This window comes from Cervus canadensis, chromosome 11 (assembly GCF_019320065.1).
Source record: "Cervus canadensis isolate Bull #8, Minnesota chromosome 11, ASM1932006v1, whole genome shotgun sequence".
In the NCBI taxonomy this organism is placed as follows: domain Eukaryota; kingdom Metazoa; phylum Chordata; class Mammalia; order Artiodactyla; family Cervidae; genus Cervus; species Cervus canadensis.
The window spans coordinates 14603759-14627663 of NC_057396.1; the positions used below are offsets into that span (position 1 = coordinate 14603759).

At 39.5% G+C, this 23905-nt stretch overlaps 1 protein-coding gene across 2 annotated transcripts in view; it reads right to left on the reverse strand.

Moving 5' to 3' along the window:
• ALKBH8 (alkB homolog 8, tRNA methyltransferase) overlaps positions 1-23905 on the reverse strand; it is a 102629-nt gene that overhangs the window by 27531 nt on the left and 51193 nt on the right. For both annotated transcript variants that reach the window (XM_043481196.1, XM_043481197.1), the window contains exon 8: positions 9225-9331. In XM_043481196.1, the coding sequence (XP_043337131.1) occupies positions 9225-9331 (107 nt within the window). The remainder of the gene's footprint in view (positions 1-9224; positions 9332-23905) is intronic.

Genomic DNA, 23905 nt, shown 5'->3' on the forward strand with positions numbered 1-23905 from the left:
ACTGGGTCTTGCTCTGGTGGGCAGGGCCTTGCTCTAGGTAAAGCTAGAATCCAAATATCTGCTGATGGGTGGGGTTGTGCTCCCTCCCTGTTGGTTGCTTGGCCTGAGGTGACCCAGCTCTGGGGTCTATGAACTCTGTGGTAGGGTTAATGGTGGCCTCCAAGAGGACTCACACAGGGGCATCTTCCAGGACTGTTGCTGCCAGTGCCTCCATCCTTGTGGCGAGCCCTTGCTGACCCATGCCGCCACAGGAGACTGCCTAACACTAGCAGGCAGGTCTGGCTCAGTCTGCCGTGAGGTCACTCCCCCTGTCCCCTGGGTCTTGGTGCAAGCAAAGTTTTGTGCCCTCAAAGAGTAGAGTCTCTGTTTCCCCCAGTCCTGTGGAACTCCTATAATCAAATTCCACTAGCCTTCAAGGTCAGATTCCCTGGGGATTCCCATTCTTTGTTGGATCCCCATGCTGGAAAGCCTGTCATGGGGCTCAGAACCTTCACAACAGTCGGAGAACTTCTTCAGTGTTACTGTCCTCCAGTTTGTGGGTTGCCCACTCAGTGGGTATGGAATTGGATTTTATCGCAATTGCACACCTCCTACTATCTCACTGTGGCTTCTTCTTTGTCTGTGAATGTGGGATATCTTTTTTTGGTGGGTTTCAACAGCCTCCTGTTGATGGCTGTTCAAGAGTTCAAAACAGTTGTGATTTTGGTGCTCTTGCAAGAGGAGATCAGTACACACCATCCCATTCCGCCATCTTAAACCAGAAGCCCTCAATCACGTGTGATTTTTATTGCTTTCTCTTGTATTATTATACTAAGACGTCCAGTATAATATTAAATAGGAGTGATGAGAGCAAAAATCCCTGCCTTTTCAATATTTTAGGAAAAAGCATTCAGTATTTTACTATTAACTGTAATACTGCCCGTGGGTTTTTCACAGATGCTCTTTAATCACACTTAAGAACTCTCCTTCTTATCCGATTTCCCAAGTTTTTATCATGAGTGGATGCTAAATTTGGTCAAAATATATTTTCTGCATCAGTCAAGATGATTATTTTTTCTCTTTTGTTCTTTGACTTCCAACTGTTAAACAATCTTGCAACTCTGGGATAAATTCCACTTAGTCTTGATGTATTTTCATTTTTATATATTGCAGGTTTGAATTTTCTAATAATTTGTCACAGACTTTTACAATCTCTGAGAGATATTGGTCTGCAATTTCCTTTTTTGTAATGTCCTTGACAAATTTTGGTGTCAGGATAGTGCCAGATTCATAAAACAAGTTGTAAGAACAGCTCATTTAAAAGAGTTCATGATAAAGGCAATTTTTTAGAAGTAAAAACAAACAAACAGTGCCTGAAATTATGTGACTGTTACTCTGATAACGGAAAATGATTAAAACTATAATGCTGAACAAAGAACAAATTTCAGTTATTTCATAACAATGAATATCTTGAAATTCTTATTAGCAATTCTCTCTTAGGTACTAAACAGTTCTCTATTATGGCTCTTTGAAGTCAACTACTTCAGTTGCCTAGAGTTAAATCTTAGGCAAAGGTCAAGAAGTACTTACTGCTTTTGGAACCCATCTCAGATTTTTGGGACTAGGCAATCTATATGTTAAAAATAATTATTTATATATCTCTGAACATCTTTTTTCCCTGTACTCAATCAAATTATAATCTATTTGGGAAAACATTAAATGAAAAGATAAAAACACTATTATAAATTTAAATAATAGTTCACTATGATAAAAAAAGATAGCACAAGTCAGTAGGAGGCAACACAGTCTTTAGGAGTTAAGGGAGAAATTATTTTAGGCTATTGTCATCAGAAAAAACTTTATACATTGTAAAGGAAACAAAAGTTGAGCTTTATGTTAAAAAGAAGTGAATGGAAAGGAAAAGGAAATTTATTCCATTAAGAGTTGACAAAAGTGTGAAGGCTACAAGGCACCTGCATAAATTCAGATGAAAGGGAGCAAACGAATTTAACTATAACAGTCTGGTTAAGACCATAGATTCTGAAGACAGACTCTGATCTTGTCTCTGCCCTGACTGGATTTGTAACTTTGTACAAGTTATGGAACCTCTTTAGGCTCCAATTTCTTTTAAAAATGTGGACAAAACCATGAAAAAAACTTTTCATTGTGATTATATCAGTTACATGAGTTAATGTATGTAAAGCTTTCAGAGAGTATAGCACAAAGAGCTCCAAAAATAATTTAAAAGGAGAGCTCACACAGATTCATGAACTAACTGAACCCGAGCCTAGTCTAATAACATAAATGAGGGAAGCAGGTAGACTTTAGAAATACACTGTTTGCCATTAAACACATAGGAACTGTCTTCATTTCAAAAAAACTAAGTGTTGTCTTCCATTTTTCTTAAAACACACATTCCTATTCCTTCTAGCTTTTCCCCACACTTCTAAAACAGATATAAGTTTAAGAAATAATTAATTTTCATTTAACTCTGTTATAAGATAAAAACATTAGTATGAGCACAGTGATAAAAGACAACTGATACTCAGTAATACTTCAGGCAATCATAGAAAGTGGTAGGAACCCTAGAGAACCTGAAAATATAGTTTCACCTAAAGAAGGCCATTGACAGTCTCAGCTACTGCTGTCAAAAGATACTGTGGTCTAACGTTTTCAGAAGTTCTCAATTTTCAAAAGAAGCTGAAAATTCAGAATCCTTTAAAAGCTGCTGATATTCATATACAACCAGTTTTTTTAAATTCTACAATGTTGACTACCAGTGCCCCAGCCAAAGAGTCTGACTGCTATATTTGACTCATGTTCTGCCAGTCTGCCATCTCTGCTTTAGTGCATGGTAACTAGAACAGTAAACTTTAACTACGTCCAATTAAAAGTGTTTGGGGACTTCCCTGGTGGCGTAGTGGATGGGATTCCACCTGCCAGGGCAGGAGACACAGGTTCGATACCTGGTTCGGGAGAATTCCATGTGCCTCAGAGCAACTAGGCCCATGTGCCGCAACTACTGAGCCTGTGTGTCACAACTACTGAAGCCCACGTTTCAAATACTGAATCCTGCACACTTAGAGCCTGTGCTCTGCAACAAGAAAACCCACCGCAATGAACAGTCCAAGCACTGCAACAAAGAGGAGACCCCCCCTCACCACAACTAGAGAAAGTCTGCACAAAAAGCAACAAAGACCCAGTGCAGCCAAAAAAGAAGTGTTTGAACTGGCTGCGTGAATCACTCTTCTTCAGTGGTGCTTGCTAGTGTTTTTTAGCACAGATCAAAATATTTTTAATCAAAGTTTATATCTAGAGTTTATATGTATTTTTGGTACGCTGAATGTGCCTCTTTGATTAATTCTCCCTTCCACTCAGATTCCAAGGAAGCTTCCAATAGTTGATTCACCATTTGTTTGGTCAGTCTTTCTGTGTTCCCATCACTGTCTCTTCCCTTCACTTTTCTCCATTCTTCTCTCTCTTTCTTAACACACACATACATACACACACAGGCAGGATAAACCCAAAGAGGAAAACACCGAGACACACAGTAATCAAACTGACAAAAATTAAAGACAGATAAAATATTAAAAGCAACAAGGGAAAAATGACGAATAACATACAACAGAACTCCCCTCAGGCTATCAGCTGATTTCTCAACAGAAACTCTACAAGCCAGGAGGGAATGGCATGAAATATTTAAAGTGATGAAAGGGAAGAACCTACCACCGAGAATACTCTACCCAGCAAAACTCTCCTTCAGATTTGAAGGAGAAATCAAAACTTTTCAGACAAGTAACAGTTAAGAGAATGCAGCACCACCAAACTAGCTTTACAACAAACATTGAAGGAATTTCTCTAGGAAGAAAACACAAGAGAAGGACAAGACCTGCAGAAAGTAAACTCAAAACAATTAAGAAAACAGTAATAGGATCATCAGTTCAGTTCAGTTCAGTCGCTCAGTCGTGTCCGACTCTTTGCGACCCCATGGACTGCAGCATGCCAGGCCTCCCTGGATCAGGATCATACATATTGATGAATACCTTAAATGTAAATGGATTAAAGGCAGACTCACTGGGTGGATGAAAATATGTACATGTATGCACTTCTACGAATCACATCACTCTGCTTGACCCTCCCAAATTGGTATGCAATTATTTTATATTGTTAAGTTAATCATGTTTGCATTATGGTTTGCAACTGTAACTTTTATTTTCTTTCTGGATATTGATTGTGAAAACTGGTAAACATCTTTTACTCTTGTGATTATGCAACTATTGCTCCCTTAATACCATTGTATCATGATTGGTGTTGACCAAAATAACAGAACTCCATATGACCAAAACTAGGATCTACTAGAAAAATCTGTAAACAATTTTTAAAATCCAGATGTGTATCAGGTTAATCTTGAAATGTTTTGAAAAATACAAATGCTCAGTCAGTAGTTCAGTCTCTCAGTCATGTCCAACTCTTTGCAACCCCATGTACTCCAGCACACCAGGATTCCCTGTCTGTCGCCAACTCCCAGAGCTTGCTCAAATTCATGTCCTTCAAGTTGGTGATGTCGTCCAACCATCTCATCCTCTGTCATCCCCTTCTCCTCCTGCCTGAAATCTTTTCCACCATCAGGGTCTTTCCAGTGAGTCAGTTCCTCTCATCAGGTGGCCAAAGTATTGGAGCTTCACCTTCAACATCAGTCCTTCCAATGAATATTCAGGACTGCTTTCATTTAGGATTGACTGGTTTGATCTTCTTGCTGTCCAAGGGACTCTCAAGAGTCTTCTCTAACACCACAGTTCAAAAACATCAATTCTCTGGCACTCAGCTTTTTTATGGTCTAACTCTCACATCTGCACATGATTGATGGAAAAACTATAGCTTTGACTAGATGGACCTTTGTTGGTGAAGTAATGTCTCTGCTTTTTAATATGCTGTTCACATTGGTCATAGCTTTTCTTCCAAGGAGCAAGTGTCTTTTAATTTCATAGCTGCAGTCACCATCTGCAGTGATTTTGGAGCCCAGAAAAATAAAGTCTGTCACTGTTTCCATTGTTTCCCTGTCTATTTGCCATGAAGTCATGGAACCAGATGCCATGATCTTCGTATTTTGAATGTTAACTTTTAAGCCAGCTTTTCACTCTTCTCTTCCACATTCATCGAGACTCTTCAATTCTTCTTTGCTTTCTGCAATAAGGGTGGTATCATCTGTATATCTGAGGTTATTGATATTTTTCCCGGAAATCTTGATTCCACCTTGTGTTTCATCCAGCCTGGCATTTCCAATGAGGTACTCTGCATAGAAGTTAAATAAGCAGGGTGACAATATACAGCCTTGACGTACTCCTTTCACGATGTGGAACCAGTCTGTTGTTCCATGTCTGGTTCTAACTGTTGCTTCTTGACCCGCATACAGATTTCTTAGAAGGTAGGTAAGGTGGTCTTGTATTCCTGTCTCTTTAAGATTTTCCATAGGTTGTTGTGATCCACACAGTCAAAGGCTTTAGCATAGCCAATAAAGCAGAAGTAGATGTTTTTCTGGAACTCTCCTGCTCTTTCTATGAACCAAAGGATGTTGCCAATTTGATCTCTGGTTCCTCTACCTTTTCTAAAACCAGCTTGAACATCTGGAAGTTCTTGGTTCACATACTGTTGAAGCCTACTTGAAGGATTTTGAGCATGACCTTGCTAGCACGTGAAGTGAGTACAACTGTGCAATAGTTTGAACATTCTTGGCCCTGTTCTTTGGGATTGGAATGAAAACTGACCTTTTCCAGTCCTATGGTCACTGATGAGTTTTCCAAATTTGTTGGCATATGGAATGCAGTACTTTAACAGTATCATCTTTTAGGATTTGAAATAGCTCAGCTGGAATTCCATCACCTCCACTAGCTTTGTTTGTAGTGATGCTTCCTAAGGCCCACTTGACTTCACACTCCAGGATGTCTGGCTGTAAGTGAGTGATCACACCATCATGGTTATCTGGGTCATTAAGATATTTTTTGTATACTTCTGGGTATTCTTACCACCTTTTCTTAATATCTGTTAGGTCCATACTGTTTCTGTCCTTTACTGTGCCAATATTTGCATGAAGTGTTCTCTTGGTACCTCTAATTTTCTTGAAGAGATCTCTAGTCTTTCCCATTATATTGTTTTCTTCTATTTCTTTACATTGATTGCTGAGGAAGGCTTTCTTACCTCTCCTTGCTATTCTTTGGAACTCTGCATTCAGATGGGTATATATTTCCTTTTCTCCTTTGCCTTTATAGTATTTTCAAAATTACAGGAATACGTTAAACTACTGGATCACATCACCATTTTCAATTGCTGAAAGTGAAAAATATTTTAAATGGCTGTGAAAAAAAAATCAGGCAAATTTAATCCTTAGTGCACAAAATCAGGCTGTTTTTATGGCTCATTCAGGACAGGTTACAAACCCATTTAAATGCTCACTTCTCTGAATTTTTAAGAAATGAGTTAAAAAAGAAAAAAATCTCCAACCAAGGCAGCATTTATAAGTTCAGAATTCAGTAGTATTTTAAGAACAATATATGCAAATTTTAGCAGTATGATGCTTCCACCTCAAAAGACTGAGGATTTATTCCTGCCAAAAGTTAATAACTCATTTCGTTTACATTAGATTCAATATAAAAAAATCTCAAGGAACATTCTCTAAAACTGCCATTTGTTGTGTAAATGTGTAAATGTCAAAAAGACAAAGAAAAGTTGAAAACTTGCTTCAAATTAAAGAAGACTAAAGAAAATTGACAACTAAATGTAATGCAAGACCATAGACCAAATCCTAGATCAGACAGAAAACTTACCACAAGGTACTGACAGACTCTCCTCAACCAAACTTTAGTCAGGTTCCTCTGAGCCCAGACCACGAGACCACCTTACCTGCCACCTGAGAAATCTGTATGTAGGTCAAGAAGCAACAGTTAGAACCAGACATGGAACAACAGACTGGTTCCAAATCGTGAAAGGAGTATGTCAACACTGTATATTGTTACCCTGCTTATTTAACTTATATGCAGAGTACATCATGCAAAATGCTGGGCTGGATGAATGAAGCACAAGCTGAAATCAAGTTTTCCAGGAAAATATCAGAAACTCTGATATGCAGATGACATCACCCTTATGGCAGAAAGCGAAGAACTAGAGACTCTTGATGAAGTTGAAAGATGAGAATGAAAAACCTGGCTTAAAACTCAACATTCAAAAAAACTAAGATCATGGCATCTGGTCCCATTACCTCATGGGAAATAGACAGGGAAACAATGGAAACAGTGACAGACTTTATTTTCTTGTGCTCCAAAATCACTGCAGATGGTGACTGCAGCCATCAAATTAAAAGATGCTTGCTCCTTGGAAGAAAAGCTATGACAAACCTAAACAGCATATTAAAAGGCAGAGACATTACTTCACCAACAAAGGTCCATCTAGTCAAAGCTATAGTTTTTCCAGTAGTCATGTATGGGTGTGAGAGTTGGACCATAAAGAAGGCTGACTGCCAGAGAATTGATGTTTTTGAACTGTGGTGTTAGAGAAGACTCTTGAGAGTCCCTTGGACAGCAAGGAGATCAAACCAGTCAATCTTAAAGGAAATCAGTCCTGAATATTCATTGGAAGGACGGATGCTGAAGTTGAAACTCCAATACGTTGGTCATCTGATGCAAAGAACTGACTCAGTGGAAAAGACCCTGATGCTGGGAAAGACTGCAGGCAGGAGGAGAAGGGGACGACAGAGGATGAGATGGTTGGATTGCATCATGAATTCGATGGACATGAGTTTGAGCAAGCTCCAGTAGTTGGTGATGGACAGGGAAGCCTGGCATGCTGCACTCCATGGGGTCGCAAAGAGTCAGACATGACTAAGTGACTGAACTAAACTGACTCTGAGCCCAAATAGGCACTGTTCTTAGGCTGACTAGTGTCCTACTTTAGCAAGAATCCTGGTAAGTCAGTTTAGCCACAATCCACCATCCTCCATACCTTATCATCCTTGGTAACTGACCAAATTCCTTACACCTATCTTTCCCCAGATGATGTCTGATCACTGTGGCTTGCCTTCAGAAAGAATCCTGTGGTTGGTTTAGCCAGAATTCTCCCTTCCTACTGATGTTTCTTGTTAGTAGTTTTCTGTCCATGCACACTGCCCCACCCTCAATCCCAGGTTCCCTGTCTATAAATCTCCATTTTTCCTTATTACATTTGAAATTGAGTCCACTCCTATACTATTTTCCTGTATTACAATACTTCCTGAGTAAAATCTGTTTTTGTTGCTTTAACTACTGTCAAGGTCTGGTTTTCTTTGACAGTAGTATAAAGTGCAACTAGCAAATTTACAAGGTGGATTGTATGAGCATGATAAGAGCATTTTATCAATGCTGAATTTCCTGAATTTGAGGCATATACTGCAGTTTCGTAGAACAAGGGGCTGGCACTTTTTCTATAACAAAACCAGAAAGTATGTATTTCAGCCATAGAAGGCCATCTATAGTCTCTACCGCATATTCTTTTTGTTTTTGTTCTTTACAACACTTTAAAAATGTAAAACCACTTTTAGATCAAGAGCTGTGTAAAAACAAGGGCTGAAGTTGGCTCATGAGCCATAGTTTGCCAACCCCTAATACAGACAATGTTCTTGCTCTTTAAAAATATGCAATGAACCATGTAAAGATAAAGGGTCATCATGGCTACAACTTTCTCTCAAAAGATTGAGCAAAAATAATAATAACAATAACACATTGGAGAAAAAATGATGCCAAACTTAGCGCAGACACCGGATCAGCATAGTGTACTACAGCCCAGAACTCCTGGGCTCAAGCAATCTTCTTGCCTCAGCTTCCCAAAGCTGGGACTATAGGTGTGTGTCACTCCACCAAGCAGAGGATTAAAGCCAGATTTCTATTTCTTCCAAACTCTTTCTTCATGTGTCTGTGCAGCATCAGTGGACATGGAGAAAAGATTTTGGCAGCAGTGAAATCAGACAGCAAAATATTCACAACTGGTAAACCTATGTGAAAGGTGAAGGGAATTCACCATACTATGCTTACAATTTTTCTTTAAATATGAAATTTTTTCAAAATAAAGAGTTTTTTAAAAAGCCATAGATGTCCCTGGGGGCGCCAGGACATGTGCAAGCCTCAATGTGCAAGCCTGAGGCATGGTTCTGGCGGCTCAGAAAAGAATGAGACTCCCACAAAGAAAAGGTATCCTGTCATCCAGGTCATTTCAGTACATACCCATGGGTCCAAAGGTATCTAGATTCTCCTGTCATCACCAGCAAACTCCGACGAGGCAGCATAACTGGCACTGTCATACCATCTGGGTGCTTAAAATCCATGACAATCTTGAAATAAAGGCAAAAGCATAAAGATCAATCAATCCAGAAAGTCATACACTTCAAAGATAAAAGCAATTCATTGATTCTGTCTATCTTTCTAAGCTAACAGAGATTAAAACATGGTAATGCTTACAGGAGAGCATACATAGCACAGTGGTTCTTAAACTTTAGTGCACATAAGAATCAACTGAATGACTAAAAGTAGGTCTACAGTAAGGCTCAGGAATCTGCATTTCTAACAATTACCTAAGGAAATTATGATGCAGGTGGCCAGAGAAGCATTCACACTATGAAAAACATTAGTACTCAAATTCAAGGACTTAGAACCTGAAACATTCATATCTTGGCTTTTTCACTTACTGGCCATATGATTCAGGACAACTCATTTAACCCCTCTGTGTCCAGCTTCCTCAACTCTTAGGATTGTCATAGTATCTGGCACATTGTAAATACAAAAGACAGTAGATATTATTATTCATGTACATGCATGCAAAGTCACTTCAGTTGTGTCCAACTTTTTGCAACTCTCTGGACTGTAGCCTGCCAGGTTCCTCTGTCCATGGGATTCTCCAGGAAAGAATACTGCAGTGGGTTGCCATGCCTTCCTCCAGAGGATCTTCCTGCACTTCCTAATTCCTTAGGAACTAACCTGCATCTCTTACATCTCCTGCACTGGCAGGTGGGATCTTTATCACTAGTGCCATGGGGGAAGCCCATTTTAGAATATTAACAATTAACAATCTAAGGAGAAGTAACTGTTAGCTGTAGATTTTCATATACTCCATTTTTCCTTTAAAGTGACACAACATTTTAGACTTTAGACTGATTTATGAGATAATCAAAAAACACAGGAAGATATTCAGTGATTCTTCCTAAATTATGATCAAATATTATAAACCACAATGTATAAAGCACCAAGAAAACACCCAAGAAAATGTTTTTGTGTCTAGACTAGCAACTTCAGTTTAAACACAGCAGCAGTTGACAAATGAGATTTTTTTAAAAAAAATATTTTCTTATTTATTCATTTATTTATTTGGCTGCACTGGGTCTTAGTTGCAGCATATGGGATCTAGTTTCCTGACCAGGGATTGAACCTGGGTCTCTTGAATTTGGAGCAGCATTTAGCCATGGAACCACAAGGGAAATCTCCAAATGTAAATTTTAAAAAGGCATGTCAAAGGGCTAAAAAAATATTTAAGCAAACAAATCAATCCATGTGAAAAATAAATATGCCAACTAAGTATCAGTGGGATGAACATTAATTTAGCATAGTACCTTCATCAAAGGTAAATTTAGGACAGTACCTGGCACTAAAGCAAGCATTTAGTAATGATTACTTATTATTAATAATAATAATGTTGGGTAAAACAGATGATAAACATGAAAATCCTTCATAAATTATATAGAATTATATTGAATCTTATTGCAAAATTCAGACTTAAATTGAAGAAAACAGGGAAAACCACCAGGCCATTCAGGTATGACCTAAGTTAAATCCCTTATGACTATACAGTAGAAGTGACAAATATATTCAAGGGATTAGATCTGATAAACATAGTGCCTGAAAAACTATAGATGGAGGTTCATAACACTGTACAGCAGGCAGTGATCAAAACCATCCCCAAGAAAAAGAAATGCAAAAAGGAAAAACGGTTGTCTGAGGAGGCCTTACAAATAGCTGAGAAGAGAAGTGAAAGGCAAAAGAGAAAAGGAAAGATACACCCATCTGAATGCAGAGTCCCAAAGAATAGCACACAGAGATAAGAAAGCCTTTTTAAGTGATCAACGCAAAGAAACAGAGGAAAACAAAAGAATTGGAAAGAAAAGAGATCTTTTCAAGAAAATTAGAGTTACCAAGGGAACATTTCATGCAAAGATGGGCACAATAAAGGACAAAAATGGTATGGATCTAACAGATCAGAAGATATTAAGAAGAGGTAACAAGAAAACACAGAAGAACTGTACAAAAAAGTCTTAATGACTCTGATAACCAGGATGGTGTGATCAATCACCTAGAGCCAGACATCCTGGAGTGTGAAGTCAAGCAGGCCTTAGGAAACATCACTACAAAACTAGTGGAGGTGATGGAATCCCAGCTGAGCTATTTCAAATTCTAAAAGATGATACTGTTAAAGTGCTGCACTCCATAGGCCAACAAATTTGGAAAACTCAGCAGTGGCCACAGGACTGGAAAAGGTCGGTTTTCATTCCAATCCCAAAGGGCAAGCCCTTCTTTGCTCAAACTACTGCACAGTTGCACTAACTTCACATACTAGCAAGATCATGCTCAAAATCCTTCAAGCGAGGCTTCAACAGCATGTGAACCAAGAACTTCCAGACGTACAAGCTGGATTTAGAAAAGGCAGAGGAACCAGAGATCAAATTGCCAACATCTGTTGGATCATAGAAAAAGCAACGGAATTTCAGAAAAACATCTACTTCTGCTTCATTGACTATGCTAAAGCCTTTGACTGTGTGGATCACAGCAAAGTGTGGGAAATTCTTAAAGAGATGGGAAAACCAGACCATCCTACCTGCCTCCTGTGAAACCTGTATGTGGGTCAAGAAGCAACAGTTAGAACCATCCAAACATGGAAAAACGAACTGGTTCCAAACTGGGAAAGGAGTATGTCAAGGCTGTATATTGTCACCCTGCTTATTTAACTTATATGTTGAGTACATCATGCAAAATGCTGGGCTGGATGAAGCACAAACTGGAATCAAGATTTCCAGGAGGAATATCAATAACCTCAGATTCGCAAATAACACCACCCTAATGGCAGAAAGTGAAGAAAAATTAAAGAGCCTCTCGATGAAGTATGAAAGAGGAGTGTGGAAAAGCTGGCTTAAAACTCAACATTCAAAAACTAAGACCTAAAAGAAAACAGAAAACGAAGATCACGGCATCTGGTCCCATCACTTCATTGCATGCAGATAGGGAAACAATGAGAACAGTGACAGACTTTATTTTGGGGGGCTCCAAAGTCACTGCAGATAGTGATCTACCATGAAATTAAAAGACACTTGCTCCTTGAAATAAAAGTTATGACCAACCTAGACAGCATATTAAAAAGCAGAGTCATCACTTTGCTGACAAAGGTCCATATAGTCAAAGCTATGGTTTTTCCAGCAATCATGTGTGGATGTGAGAGTTGGACCAAAAAGAAGGTTGAGTGCCAAAGAATCAATGCTTTTGAATCTGTGGTGCTGAGAAGATTCCTGAGAGTCCCTTGGACAACAAACAGATCAAACCACTCAATCCTAAAGGAAATCAGTCCTGAGTATTCACTGGAAGGACTGATGCTGAAGCTGAAACTCCAACACTTTGACCACTTGATGCGAAGAGCTGACTCGCTGCAAAAGACCTTGATGCTGGGAAAGATTGAGGGCAGGAAGAGAAGGGAGCGACAGATGATGAGACAGTTGGACGGCATCACCTACTCAAGGGACATGAGTCTAAGCAAACTCCAGGAGATAGTGAAGGACAGGGAACTCTGGCATGGGGTTGCAAAGAGTCGTACATGAGTGAGTGACTGAACAACAACAATAATACTGGTCTAAAAACCTCTTTTTCCCTTTTTCATATGCCCTTCCAACCTAAGTATGGAAAATAAAGTATGATGATAGAACTTAGTTTTCCAATTATCTGTTCCAAATAATTTCAAATAGTCCACAAAGCATTCTCCACACTCTAAAAGCATTCTATTTTAAAAAAAAACTGTAGATAAATTCTGATGTTTTCGACATGAAATGTACTGAAACCTGCAACTTCCCTGAAATGTATAACTAAAAGAAGATGAGCTGACAGACTGAGGATCGAAAGATGAACAGTCATTTAATAAAGCAGATATATTAAAATGTTAACTGTAGTACCTAGGTGGTGAATATATACAGACTTACTGTATAATACTATCAACTTTTCTGTAAGAAAAATTTCATTATTAAATGTTGGGAAAAGGGGAAAGGGAACACTGTAGCCCATTTTTAAGCAAACATACATAAAGGCTTCAATTTTCTGAATCAACACTAAAGGTCCACAAAAAAGAAAGAATAACAGAATATTATTAATTTGGCTCAGTGGTAAAAAATCTACCTGCAATGCACGAGACACAGGAGATATGGCTTCCATCCCTGGGTCAAATCCCTGGGTTGGCAGGATCCCTGGAGGAGGAAATGGAAACCCACTCCAGCATTCTTGCCTGAAAAAAAACCCTAGAGAGGAGCCTGGAGGGCTACAGTCCAAAGGGTCGCAAAGAGTCAGACACAACTGAGCACTGAGAACACACAAACATTAATTCCTTCATTAGAGATGATCAGCTGTGACTCAAAGGAATCAAATCAATCCGGGTGAAAACGCTTGATGGGACTGTATCATCAACCACTAGACTCTAACTGTACAGTTTTATCACTTCAGTTCAGTCACTCAGTCGTGTCTGACTCTGCAAACCCAAGGACTGAAGAACCCCAGGCTTCCCTGTCCATCACCAATTCCCAGAGCTTGCTCAAAATCATGTCCATTGAGTCGGTGATGCCACCAAACATCTCATCCTTTGTCATCCCCTTCTCCTCCTGCCTGCAATCTTTCCCAGCATCAGGGTCTTTTCCAGTGAGTCAGTTCTTTCCATCAGGTGGCCAAAGTATTGGAGTTTCAGCTTCAGCATCAGTCCTTCCAATTAATATTCAGGACTGATTTGCCTTACAATTTACTGGTTTGATCTCCGTGCAGTCCAAGAGACTCTCAAGAGTTATCTCCAACACCACAGTTCAAAAGCATCAATTCTGCGGCACTCAGCTTTCTTTATAGTCCAACTCTCAAATCCATACATGACTACTGGAAAAACCATAGCTTTGACTAGATGGACCTTGGTCAGCAAAGTAATGTCTCTGCTTTTTAACATGCTGTCTACGATGGTCATAGTTTTTTTTCCAAGGAACAAGTATCTTTTAATTTGATGGCTGCAGTCACCATCTGCAGTGATTTTGGAGCCCCTGAAAATAAAGTCTGTCACTGTTTCCATTGTTTCCCCATCTATTTGCTATGAAGGGATGGGACTGGATGCCATGATCTTAGTTTTCTGAATGCTGAGTTTTAAGCTGGGTCTTTCACTCTCCTCTTTTACTTTCATCAAGAGACTCTTTAGTTCTTCTTCGCTTTCTGCCATAAGGGTGGTGTTATCTGTGTATGAGGTTATTGATATTTCTCCCGGCAATCTTGATTCCAGCTTGTGCTTCAGCCAGCCAGGCATTTCCCATGATGTACTCTGCATAGAAGTTAAATAAGCAAGGTGACAATACACAGCATTGACGTGCTCCTTTCCCAATTTGGAACCAGTCTGTTGTTCCATTTCTGGTTCTAACTGTTGCTTCTTGACCTGCATGCAGATTTCTCAGGAGGGAGGTAAGGTGGTCTGGTATTCCCATCTCTTTCAGAATTTTCCACAGTTTGTTGTGAACCACACAGTCAAAGGCTTTGGTATAGTCAATAAAGAAGTAGATTTTTTTCTGGAACTCTCTTGCTTTTGTGATGATCCAATGGAAGTTGGCAATTTGATCTCTGGTTCCTCTGCCTTTACTAAATCCAGCTTGCACATCTGGAAGTTCACAGTTCACATACTGTTGAAGCCTGGCTTGGAGAATTCTGAGCATGTGAGATGAGTCCAATTGTGCAGCAGTTTGAACATTCTTTGGCACTGTCTTTTTTTGGGGGGATTGGAATGAAAACTGATCTCTTCCAGTCCTGTGGCCACTCCTGAGTGTTCCAAATTAGCTGGCATATTGAGTGCAGCACTTTCACAGCATCATCTTTTAGGATTTGAAATAGTTCAACTGGAATTCCATCACCTCCACTAGCTTTGCTTATAGTGATGCTTCCTAAGGCCCATTTGACTTTGCATTCCAGGATGTCTGGTTCTAGGTGAGTGATCACATCATCACATTATCTGGGTCATGAAGATCTTTTTTGTATAGTTTTCTGTGTATTCTTGCCACCTCTTCTTAACATCTTCTGCTTCTGTTAGGTTCATACTGTTCTGTCCTTTATTGTGCCCATCTTTGCATGAAATGTTCCCTTGGTATCTCTAATTTTCTTGAAGAGATCTCTAGTCTTTCCCATTCTATTGTTCTCCTCTATTTCTTTGAAGTGATCACTGAGGAAGGATTTTTTTTTTTTTGTAGATAGAATCATACTTTATTTACTTTTCTGTGACTTCTTTTCATGCACTTAACATTTTAATCCTAGATTCTTCTATGTTGTTGCACAGGAAAATGTATTCATTCCAGTGCTCTTTAGTATTCCAGCATGGAAAATACAATAATTTATCTATTTTGCTATTGATAGATGTTTGAGTTATTCTGGTATTTTGCTTGTACCAAAGGTTGTCTTATAACCTTCTTGTATATATCTCCTTGTGTAATTATAAATTCTTTAAGCTATGTAGATTCAATTTCTGGATCATGAGTTATGGGCAATCAACATTTGGTTGTCATATTTTTGTATTTGCCAATTCAAGTCAGTTCAGTTCAGTTCAGTTGCTCAGTCCTGTCCGACTCTTTGTGACCCCATGAACCGCAGCACGCCAGGCCTCCCCGTCCATCACCAACTCCCGGACTTTACTCAAACTCATGTCCATCTAGTCGGTGATGCCATCCAACCATCTCATCCTCTGTCGTCACCTTCTCCTCCCGTCCCCAATCCTTCCCAGCATCAGGGTCTTTTCCAATGAGTCAACTCTTTGCATGAGGTGGCCGAAGTATTGGAGTTTCAGCTTCAGCATCAGTTCTTCCAATGAATACCCAGGACTGATCTGCTTTAGGATGGGCTGGTTGGATCTCCTTGCAGTCCAAGGGACTCTCAAGAGTCTTCTCCAACACCACAGTTCAAAAGCATCAATTTTTTGGCACTCAGCTTTCTTCACAGTCCAACTCTCACATCCATACATGACCACTGGAAAAACCATAGCCTTGACTAGATGGACCACTGTTGGCAAAGTAATGTCTCTACTTTTTAATATGCTGTCTAGGTTGGTCATAACTTTCCTTCCAAGGAGTAAGCATCTTTTAATTTCATGGCTGCAATCACCATCTGCAGTGATTTTGGAGCCCCCCAAAATAAAATCTGACACTCTTTCCACTGTTTCCCCATCTATTTGCCATGAAGTGATGCGACTGGATGCCATGATCTTCGTTTCCTGAATGTTGAGCTTTAAACCAACTTTTTCACTCTCTTCTTTCACTTTCATCAAGAGGCTCTTCAGTTCTTCTTCACTTTCTGCCATAAGGGTGGTTCATCTGCATATCTGAGGTTATTGTATTTCTCCCGGCAATCTTGATTCCAGCTTTTGCTTCTAGAGGAAGGCTTTCTTATCTCTCCTTGCTATTCTTTGGAACTCTGCATTCAAATGGGTATATCTTTCCCTTTTCTCCTTTGACTTTTGCTTCTCTTCTTTTCTCAGCTATTTGTAAGGGCTCCTCAGACAACCATTTTGCCTTTTTGCATTTCTTTTTCTTGGGGATGGTCTTGACCACTGCCTCCTGTACAATGTCACAAACCTCCGTCCATAGTTCTTCAAGCACTCTGTCTATCAAGTCTAATCCCTTGAATCTATTTGTCACTTCTACTGTATAGTCATAAGGGATTTGATTTAGGTCATACCTGAATGATGTAGTGGTTTTCCATACTTTCTTCAATTTAAGTCTGAATTTTGCAATAAGGAGTTCATGACCTGAGTCACAGTCAGCTCCCAGGTTTTTTTTTTTTTTTTTTGCTGACTCTATAGAGCTTCTCCATTTTTGGTTGCAAAGAATATAACCAATCTGATTTTGGTATTGACCGCCTGGTGATGTCCACATGTAGAGTCTTCTCTTGTGTTGCTGGAGGAGTGTTTGCTATGACCAGTGTGTTCTCTTGTCAAAACTCTGTTAGCCTTTTGCCCTGCTTCATTTTGTACTCCAAGGCCAAGCTTGCCTGTTACTCCAGGTATCTCTTGACTTCCTACTTTTGCATTCCAGTCCCCTATCATGAAAAGGATATCTTTTTTAGGTGTTAGTTCTAAAAGGTCTTATAGGTCTTCACAGAACCATCCAACTTCAGCTTCTTCAGACTTGGATTACCGTGATATTGAATGGTTTGCCTTGGAAACAAACAGAAATCGTTCTGTCATTTTAGAGATTGCACCCAAGTACTGCATTTTGAACTCTTGTTGACTATGAGGCTACTCCATTTCTTCTAAGGGAATCTTGCCCACAGTAGTAGATATAATGGTCATCTGAGTTAAATTCGTCCATTCCAGTCCATCTTAGTTCACTGATTCCTCCTATCCAAGTACTAACCAGGCCCAACCCTGCTTAGCTTCCGAGATCAGACGAGATCAGGCATGTTCAGGGTGGTATGGCCGTAGACAGTTCACTGATTCCTAAAGTTGATGTTCACTCTTGCCATCTCCTGTCTGACCACTTGTAATTTACCTTGATTCATGGACCTAACACTCCAGGTTCCTATGCAATATTGTTTTTTACATCATCAGTCTTTACTTCCATCACCAGTCCCATCCACAACTGGATGTTGTTTTTGCTTTGGCTCCATCTCTTCATTCTTTCTGGAGTTATTTCTCTACTTTCTCCAGTAGCATACTGCACACCCACTGACCTGGGGAGTTCATCTTTCAGTGTCCTGTCTTTTTGCCTTTTCATACTTTTCATGGGGTTCTCAAGGCAAGAATACTGAAGTGGTTTACCACTGCCTTCTCCAGTGGACCATGTTTTGTCAGAACTCTCCACCATGACCCATTCATCTTGGGTGGCCCTACACAGCACAGCTCATAGTTTCATTGAGTTAGACAAGGCTGTGGTCCATGTGATCAGTTTGATTAGTTTTCTGTGATTCTGGTTTTCATTCTGTCAGCCACCTGATGGATAAGGATAAGAGGCTTATGAAAGCTTCCTGATCAGAGAGACTGACTGTGGAAAGTGGGTCTTGTTCTGATGGGCAGGGCCCATTTTCTGTCGATGGGCAGAGCTGTGAGCCCTCCCTGTCACGGTCTCAGGTCAAACAACAGGGAGGGAATGGTATAAAATCTATAATATTTTCCTGAAAACACTGCTTGTTAAAGACCAAAAAAAAAAAAAATTTTTTCAAATATTTACTAAGGATTCACAATCAACAATCCTTGCCAGCAACTGCTGAATCATTCTGCCCTGTGACAGCTTTGCTCCATTGGAACTTTTTCCAATTATTCTTTTTGGTTTTACGTATTTTATTTTCTGAGTCAGTAAAGATCAAGTTAGCAGCAAGCTCATGATGAGACAGGAAGAAAGGGAACAGAACAAAATCACTGTAACAATGACACAGCCTCTGAGGATATAACAAAACTGGTTAGAACCAACGTGGCCCAAGATGGCTGAAGATTCAAATTCCAAAAGCACTTTAGCCTTATTATACTTTTACTGCAATGCATTAGCATGCTAAATGACACTTTCTCAGACACCATGACAGGTCCCAGGTTGACCATAAAAGGACAAAAAGTGGGCTGTGGCCCGGTTCCTGGAAACTTCTGCTCCTTCTCTCAAACAGTTAGAATATTCCTCCTACTTCTTAGCATATATAATTACCCAGCCCATAAAAACTAAACACTCCACAGCCTGAAATCTGGTTCTTGCCTTCTGAGACTGACCACATTCTGTCTATGGAATGTATATCTCTCTAAAAGATCTTTTACTTTACTATGGCTCACTCCGGAATTCTTTTCCAGAATCCTCACTTGGCAGCCATCCCAGGAACTCACCCAAGACCTGGGACATGACTATTCTCTCACACACCCTTCTCCTGCAACAATGGGGCAAGATTAAAGATAATATTCAGTTCAAAGCAAACAAAAAACTCTAGACATTCTGCTCTTATAAAACCCTTAACACAACCAAATACAACAGAAAGGAAACTGCAGACATAGTTATCACTCAAGTATTTACTGAAGTAAAGATAAGATGTGAGAAATGAAACATGTCCTGCCGAATCAGTAAACAAGGATGTCACAGTCATCAGCAATTGCAGTGACTCACTGGAAAAGACCCTGATGCTGAAAAAGATTAAAGACAAAAGAAGGGGGTGACAAAGGATGAGGTGGTTAGAAAGCATCACTGACTTAACGGACATGAATCTGAGCAAACTCTGAGAAATAGTGGAGGACAGAGAAACCTGGTGTGCTGCAGTTCATGGGGTCACAAAAAGTCAGACATCTCTTAGCAACTGAACAATAACAAGGTGGGCTGGTGAGCTCTGGGGGCACTCAGGAAGGAGAAGAAACCTGTAATCTAGCAGCCATCGGACTGCAACTACTCCCTACAATGAGCCCCAAGGAAGTTCAGGATGTGAAAAAACTCAGGACACTGACCCCAGGATAGCAAGATGCATATAATAGGAACAATTTCAGTGAGCCCAGACTCTTGCATCTTCCCATATACAAAAAAGCACTACATTCCTCAACTTGGGATATCTGGTTTTCTTTTTATTAACAATCCTTTGATGTTCAACTACTGCCTTTTGCTACAAAGCTTCACTCCTCCTTTCACCTCCTTAGACCAGTTCTCTCAGGGTTACTTGAGATGATGTCTCCCAGACTTGAAGTCCTAAAAATTCCCACAGAATAAAACATAACTCTCAACTTATAGGTTGTTAACATTTTTTAAGCTGACAGATGCATAACAGAAAAGTACAGGAAACTGATCTCCCCCATGCTGGCTAAACAGGAAAATGAAAACATAACACTACTGGAAGCACTTCTGAGAAAGAAGACAAATTTAATCCTGATCCTTATCAGTTAAAAATAGGCTGAGACCTTTAACCTTTTAAAACTCTTAAGGATATATCAACAAGAGACAATAAGACATGAAGAATGATGTGTGATTCACAGAGAATGAAGAAAGTTGAGAGGATAGAAATGACTATATTTAGCTGGAGAAAATATTTCATGCCTGAGAATTTAGCAGACTACAAAGAAGCCTGTCAAATATAAACCTTCTGTGGTTGCACTAACTTTTCCATGGGATTCAACTGCAACTGGGCAGGACCCTATTGGGCTTTCCTGGGACAGACCTCTCCCAGTAGCCTCTGTTTTAGCGCCTCTCAATAGTACCTAGGTAATAGTATTTGACACATATTTACTGAGTTTTTTAGATGCTAAAACCACCATCAAAGGAAGAAATTAACTACTTAATGACTATGAGCATGTAGCTCCCAAACTTCTGGTGCCTAAAGACTGATCACTGTCAGGAAGCATTTAACAGGAGGTTTCCTGTGTGCTGTTTTGGATCTGTCATGAATCCTCTGTTCCTTATTAATTCCTGAATATTCAGGAATTAAGAGGAGGGGCAAGCCTCTCCCAGGGCTGAGGAATCCAGGCATTTCCTTCATTAGTTTTTCAATAGTGATAAGTACCCTCTTCCTTCTTATGAACCATACGGTAAAAGTGATTGTTTACAACTCTCTCTCTTTAATATGGATCGCCTTATGTTTTGTAAGTCTGGAATTTTAATCTTCATCTTTGCTGAGAATAACTACCTTGTAAGACAGTATATATGCCTACACCATGTTGATTGAAACACCTTTGCTCCATCAGAGCTTGGGTCCCCGTGTCTTTCTTTCTTTCTTCCTTTCTCTCTCTCTCTCTCTCTCTCTATTTCTGGCTGATTCCCTGGAGTGCGAAAGCCAGCTGCGTAACCCAGGGAATATTAGCCTCTTTCCTTCTTTCACTCTCTCATTGTCGACTCCGGACCACCAGGTTCCGGTCCAATAAAGGATCAACAAGTGGTGCCGAGAACAGGGACTCTGGTACACGTGGCAGATTCGGACGAAGTGACCCCAGAGGTCCTATTGAGGCCAGTAAGTACTAAGACATGGGTCAAGCGGCTGGAAAGCTCCCTCACTTTTCTACTTTACTTCATCACTTATCTAAAGTTCAGGGATTTTCAGTTTCACGCCAGTGAATAGAGGCTTGCCTTCAGACAGTGGTTGAATGTAAGCCTTGGTTCCCTGATGAAGGAAGTTTTGATTTAGAAATTTGGCATCGGGTCAAAGACAATGTTGAATGAGCCGTCAGACAGGGAAAAAATATTCCGATAGATTTCTGGCCCCTATGGGCTCTCATTGAAGCTGTGATTCTGCCATTCCAAGGTAATTCTAGCCCTCCTGATATTTGGCAACAAGCAAAACACTTATTATATGAATATGAATTAGACAATGAAGCCTTACAAAAGGTCCAGTTAGAACAACATAAGACATTTCAGAATTTTCCTACTAACCCTACCCCAGCTGCTCCAAGCGCTCCTCTCCTGCCAGCGGGCACAAATCCCAAAGTCTCTCCCTTGATAGAACCTAATGATTCTGGCAATGACTCCCTTAAGCCCATACTGTAATAAAAAAAAAAAAAAAAAAAAGAAAGAAAAAAGCTAAAAGACAACTTAAAAAAAAAATTACTTGTTTATGATAATGCAAATCAGGAATGTCAAAGGGCTATAGCCCCAATTTGTGACACAGGGACTATTTTTGATTATTTGAAGGCTTGTCGCAATATAGGATCAGAAACTCAAAAGATGCAAATGCTAGCTGAAACAATGGTTGCTGCCTTAAGAAAAGGAAAATAAAGGATGCTTTACATGTGGAGATAAGTACCATTTAAAAAGGGACTGCCCTATGAAAGCTAATAATTAAAAGAAAAAAAAAAAACCTCCAAAAGTCTGCCCCTACTGCCGTAGAGAAATGCACTGGGCCAAAGAGTGTAAATCCAAATTTGACATTGAAAGAAAACCTATTCTGGTAAACTCCAAGCAGGAGACTCCCCAGGTCCCCTTCAACAAAACCAAGGGCAAATTCCATCTTTTCCCTCAAACCCTCAACATCTGGCAGTGCTGCCTTCGATATACCAGCCCTAAATGACTTTCTCCTCTACCCTCAAGCAGTCCCCTCTAGAATACCTATCAGACTTTTTGGGCCCCTGCCCCCACAAACCTTCGGTCTTTTACTTGGCTAATCTAGTTTGACTTAACAGGCAGGAAGGCCAGAGGTCTCCAAATGGAGAAAACAGGCTGCAAGTGTCAGACATTTTTATCTCTCTTAAGCAGCAGGAGGAAACAAACTAGCGATATTTCTTTCTTTTTTTTCCTTCTCTATACAAACTTAAAAGGAGGTTTCTCTTAAAATACTGTGTTGCCATAATAACACCTGGTTTCACTTAAAGTTACCTATTCTCAAACCCTGAGTTAACCAATGCATTTTTCTTATGGAAATGTTTGTCTTAAGCTATGTTAATATGCTATACATTTACCCCAGACTCTGTCTTGGGTTCCACCTAATGGCTCAGAACCTACTTGACAAACCAGTATGTTATACTCAGATATTGTTCCCCTAAACTATATAAACAAAACTATTTGTATGGCAATCTGCCTTTCTTCAAGATTCATGTCAATCATTTTATGGCTCAGACAACTCACCTGGTGCCAAGGTTATCTCAAAATGCATGTTGTGGGTGAGGGGCCTGGTGCTATTCTCTGAGTTTTGAGACATTTTCTTTCTCTAATTAGCAGATTGCTAGTAGTTATATGACATCTGGCTAAAGACTAGCAGGGGGCCACTCTTTCTGCCCCCTTCTGATGTCCGTCAGAAGCTTTCTCTGTCTCCTTTATACTTTAATAAAACTTTATGACAAATAAATCTCAATTTGAGAATACATTACAAACTTCTACTGATATCCAATTAGCTTTTCTAAAATATTTTGGAGAAATTTCATTTCATTATCCTTCTGGTAAGCTGTGAAATTTCTTCAAAAATACTGAATTTATTATTTCCCACATTATCAGCTCACAGCCTATACCACAAGCTGAGGTTTTTCATATAGAAGGGACTAAAAATGCCAAAACTTCATTCTGGTCTCTTAAAGAATATAAAGTCTTTTATACTAAATTTCATTCTGCTCAACAAAATAAATTATATGCTCTTAATGAAGTTATTTGCCTACATCCTTACCCCATTAATATAGTCTCTGATTCTATATATTCAGTTTTTGTATTAAAAAATATAAAAACCTCCACCATAAACTCCAATCAACCTATTATTCAACAACACTTTTTTGAACTACAATTTGTTATTAAAAACCGCACTTCTCCCATTCATATTACACATATATGAGCACATCACATACTAAAGTTACAAATTAAAAAATTTAAAAAGACACAGCAACACTACTGTCTTCCTTACCTAAAGCAGACTTTATTAGATTCCAACGTAAGATATTTTCTAAATCTATAACTATTGTTAATACAACTTTGTTTTAAATTTTTTAAACCTACCACAGGGAAATATTTTAATAAGGGCAGAAAGACATTTCAAAGGAATTGAAGGACACTTCTCTTCCTCTGCCCATTTAGTATCAAGATGGGTTCAATAAACAGTGGAAATCTGGGAAATTAATCTTACAGGGAAAGGTATATGCTTGTATTTCCCCAGATGGATCCAACAAACTTTTCCCTTGGAAAATCCAACCCAAGGGGGTCCCCGACATTCAAAATGGAGATGAAACAACAAGAACCCCA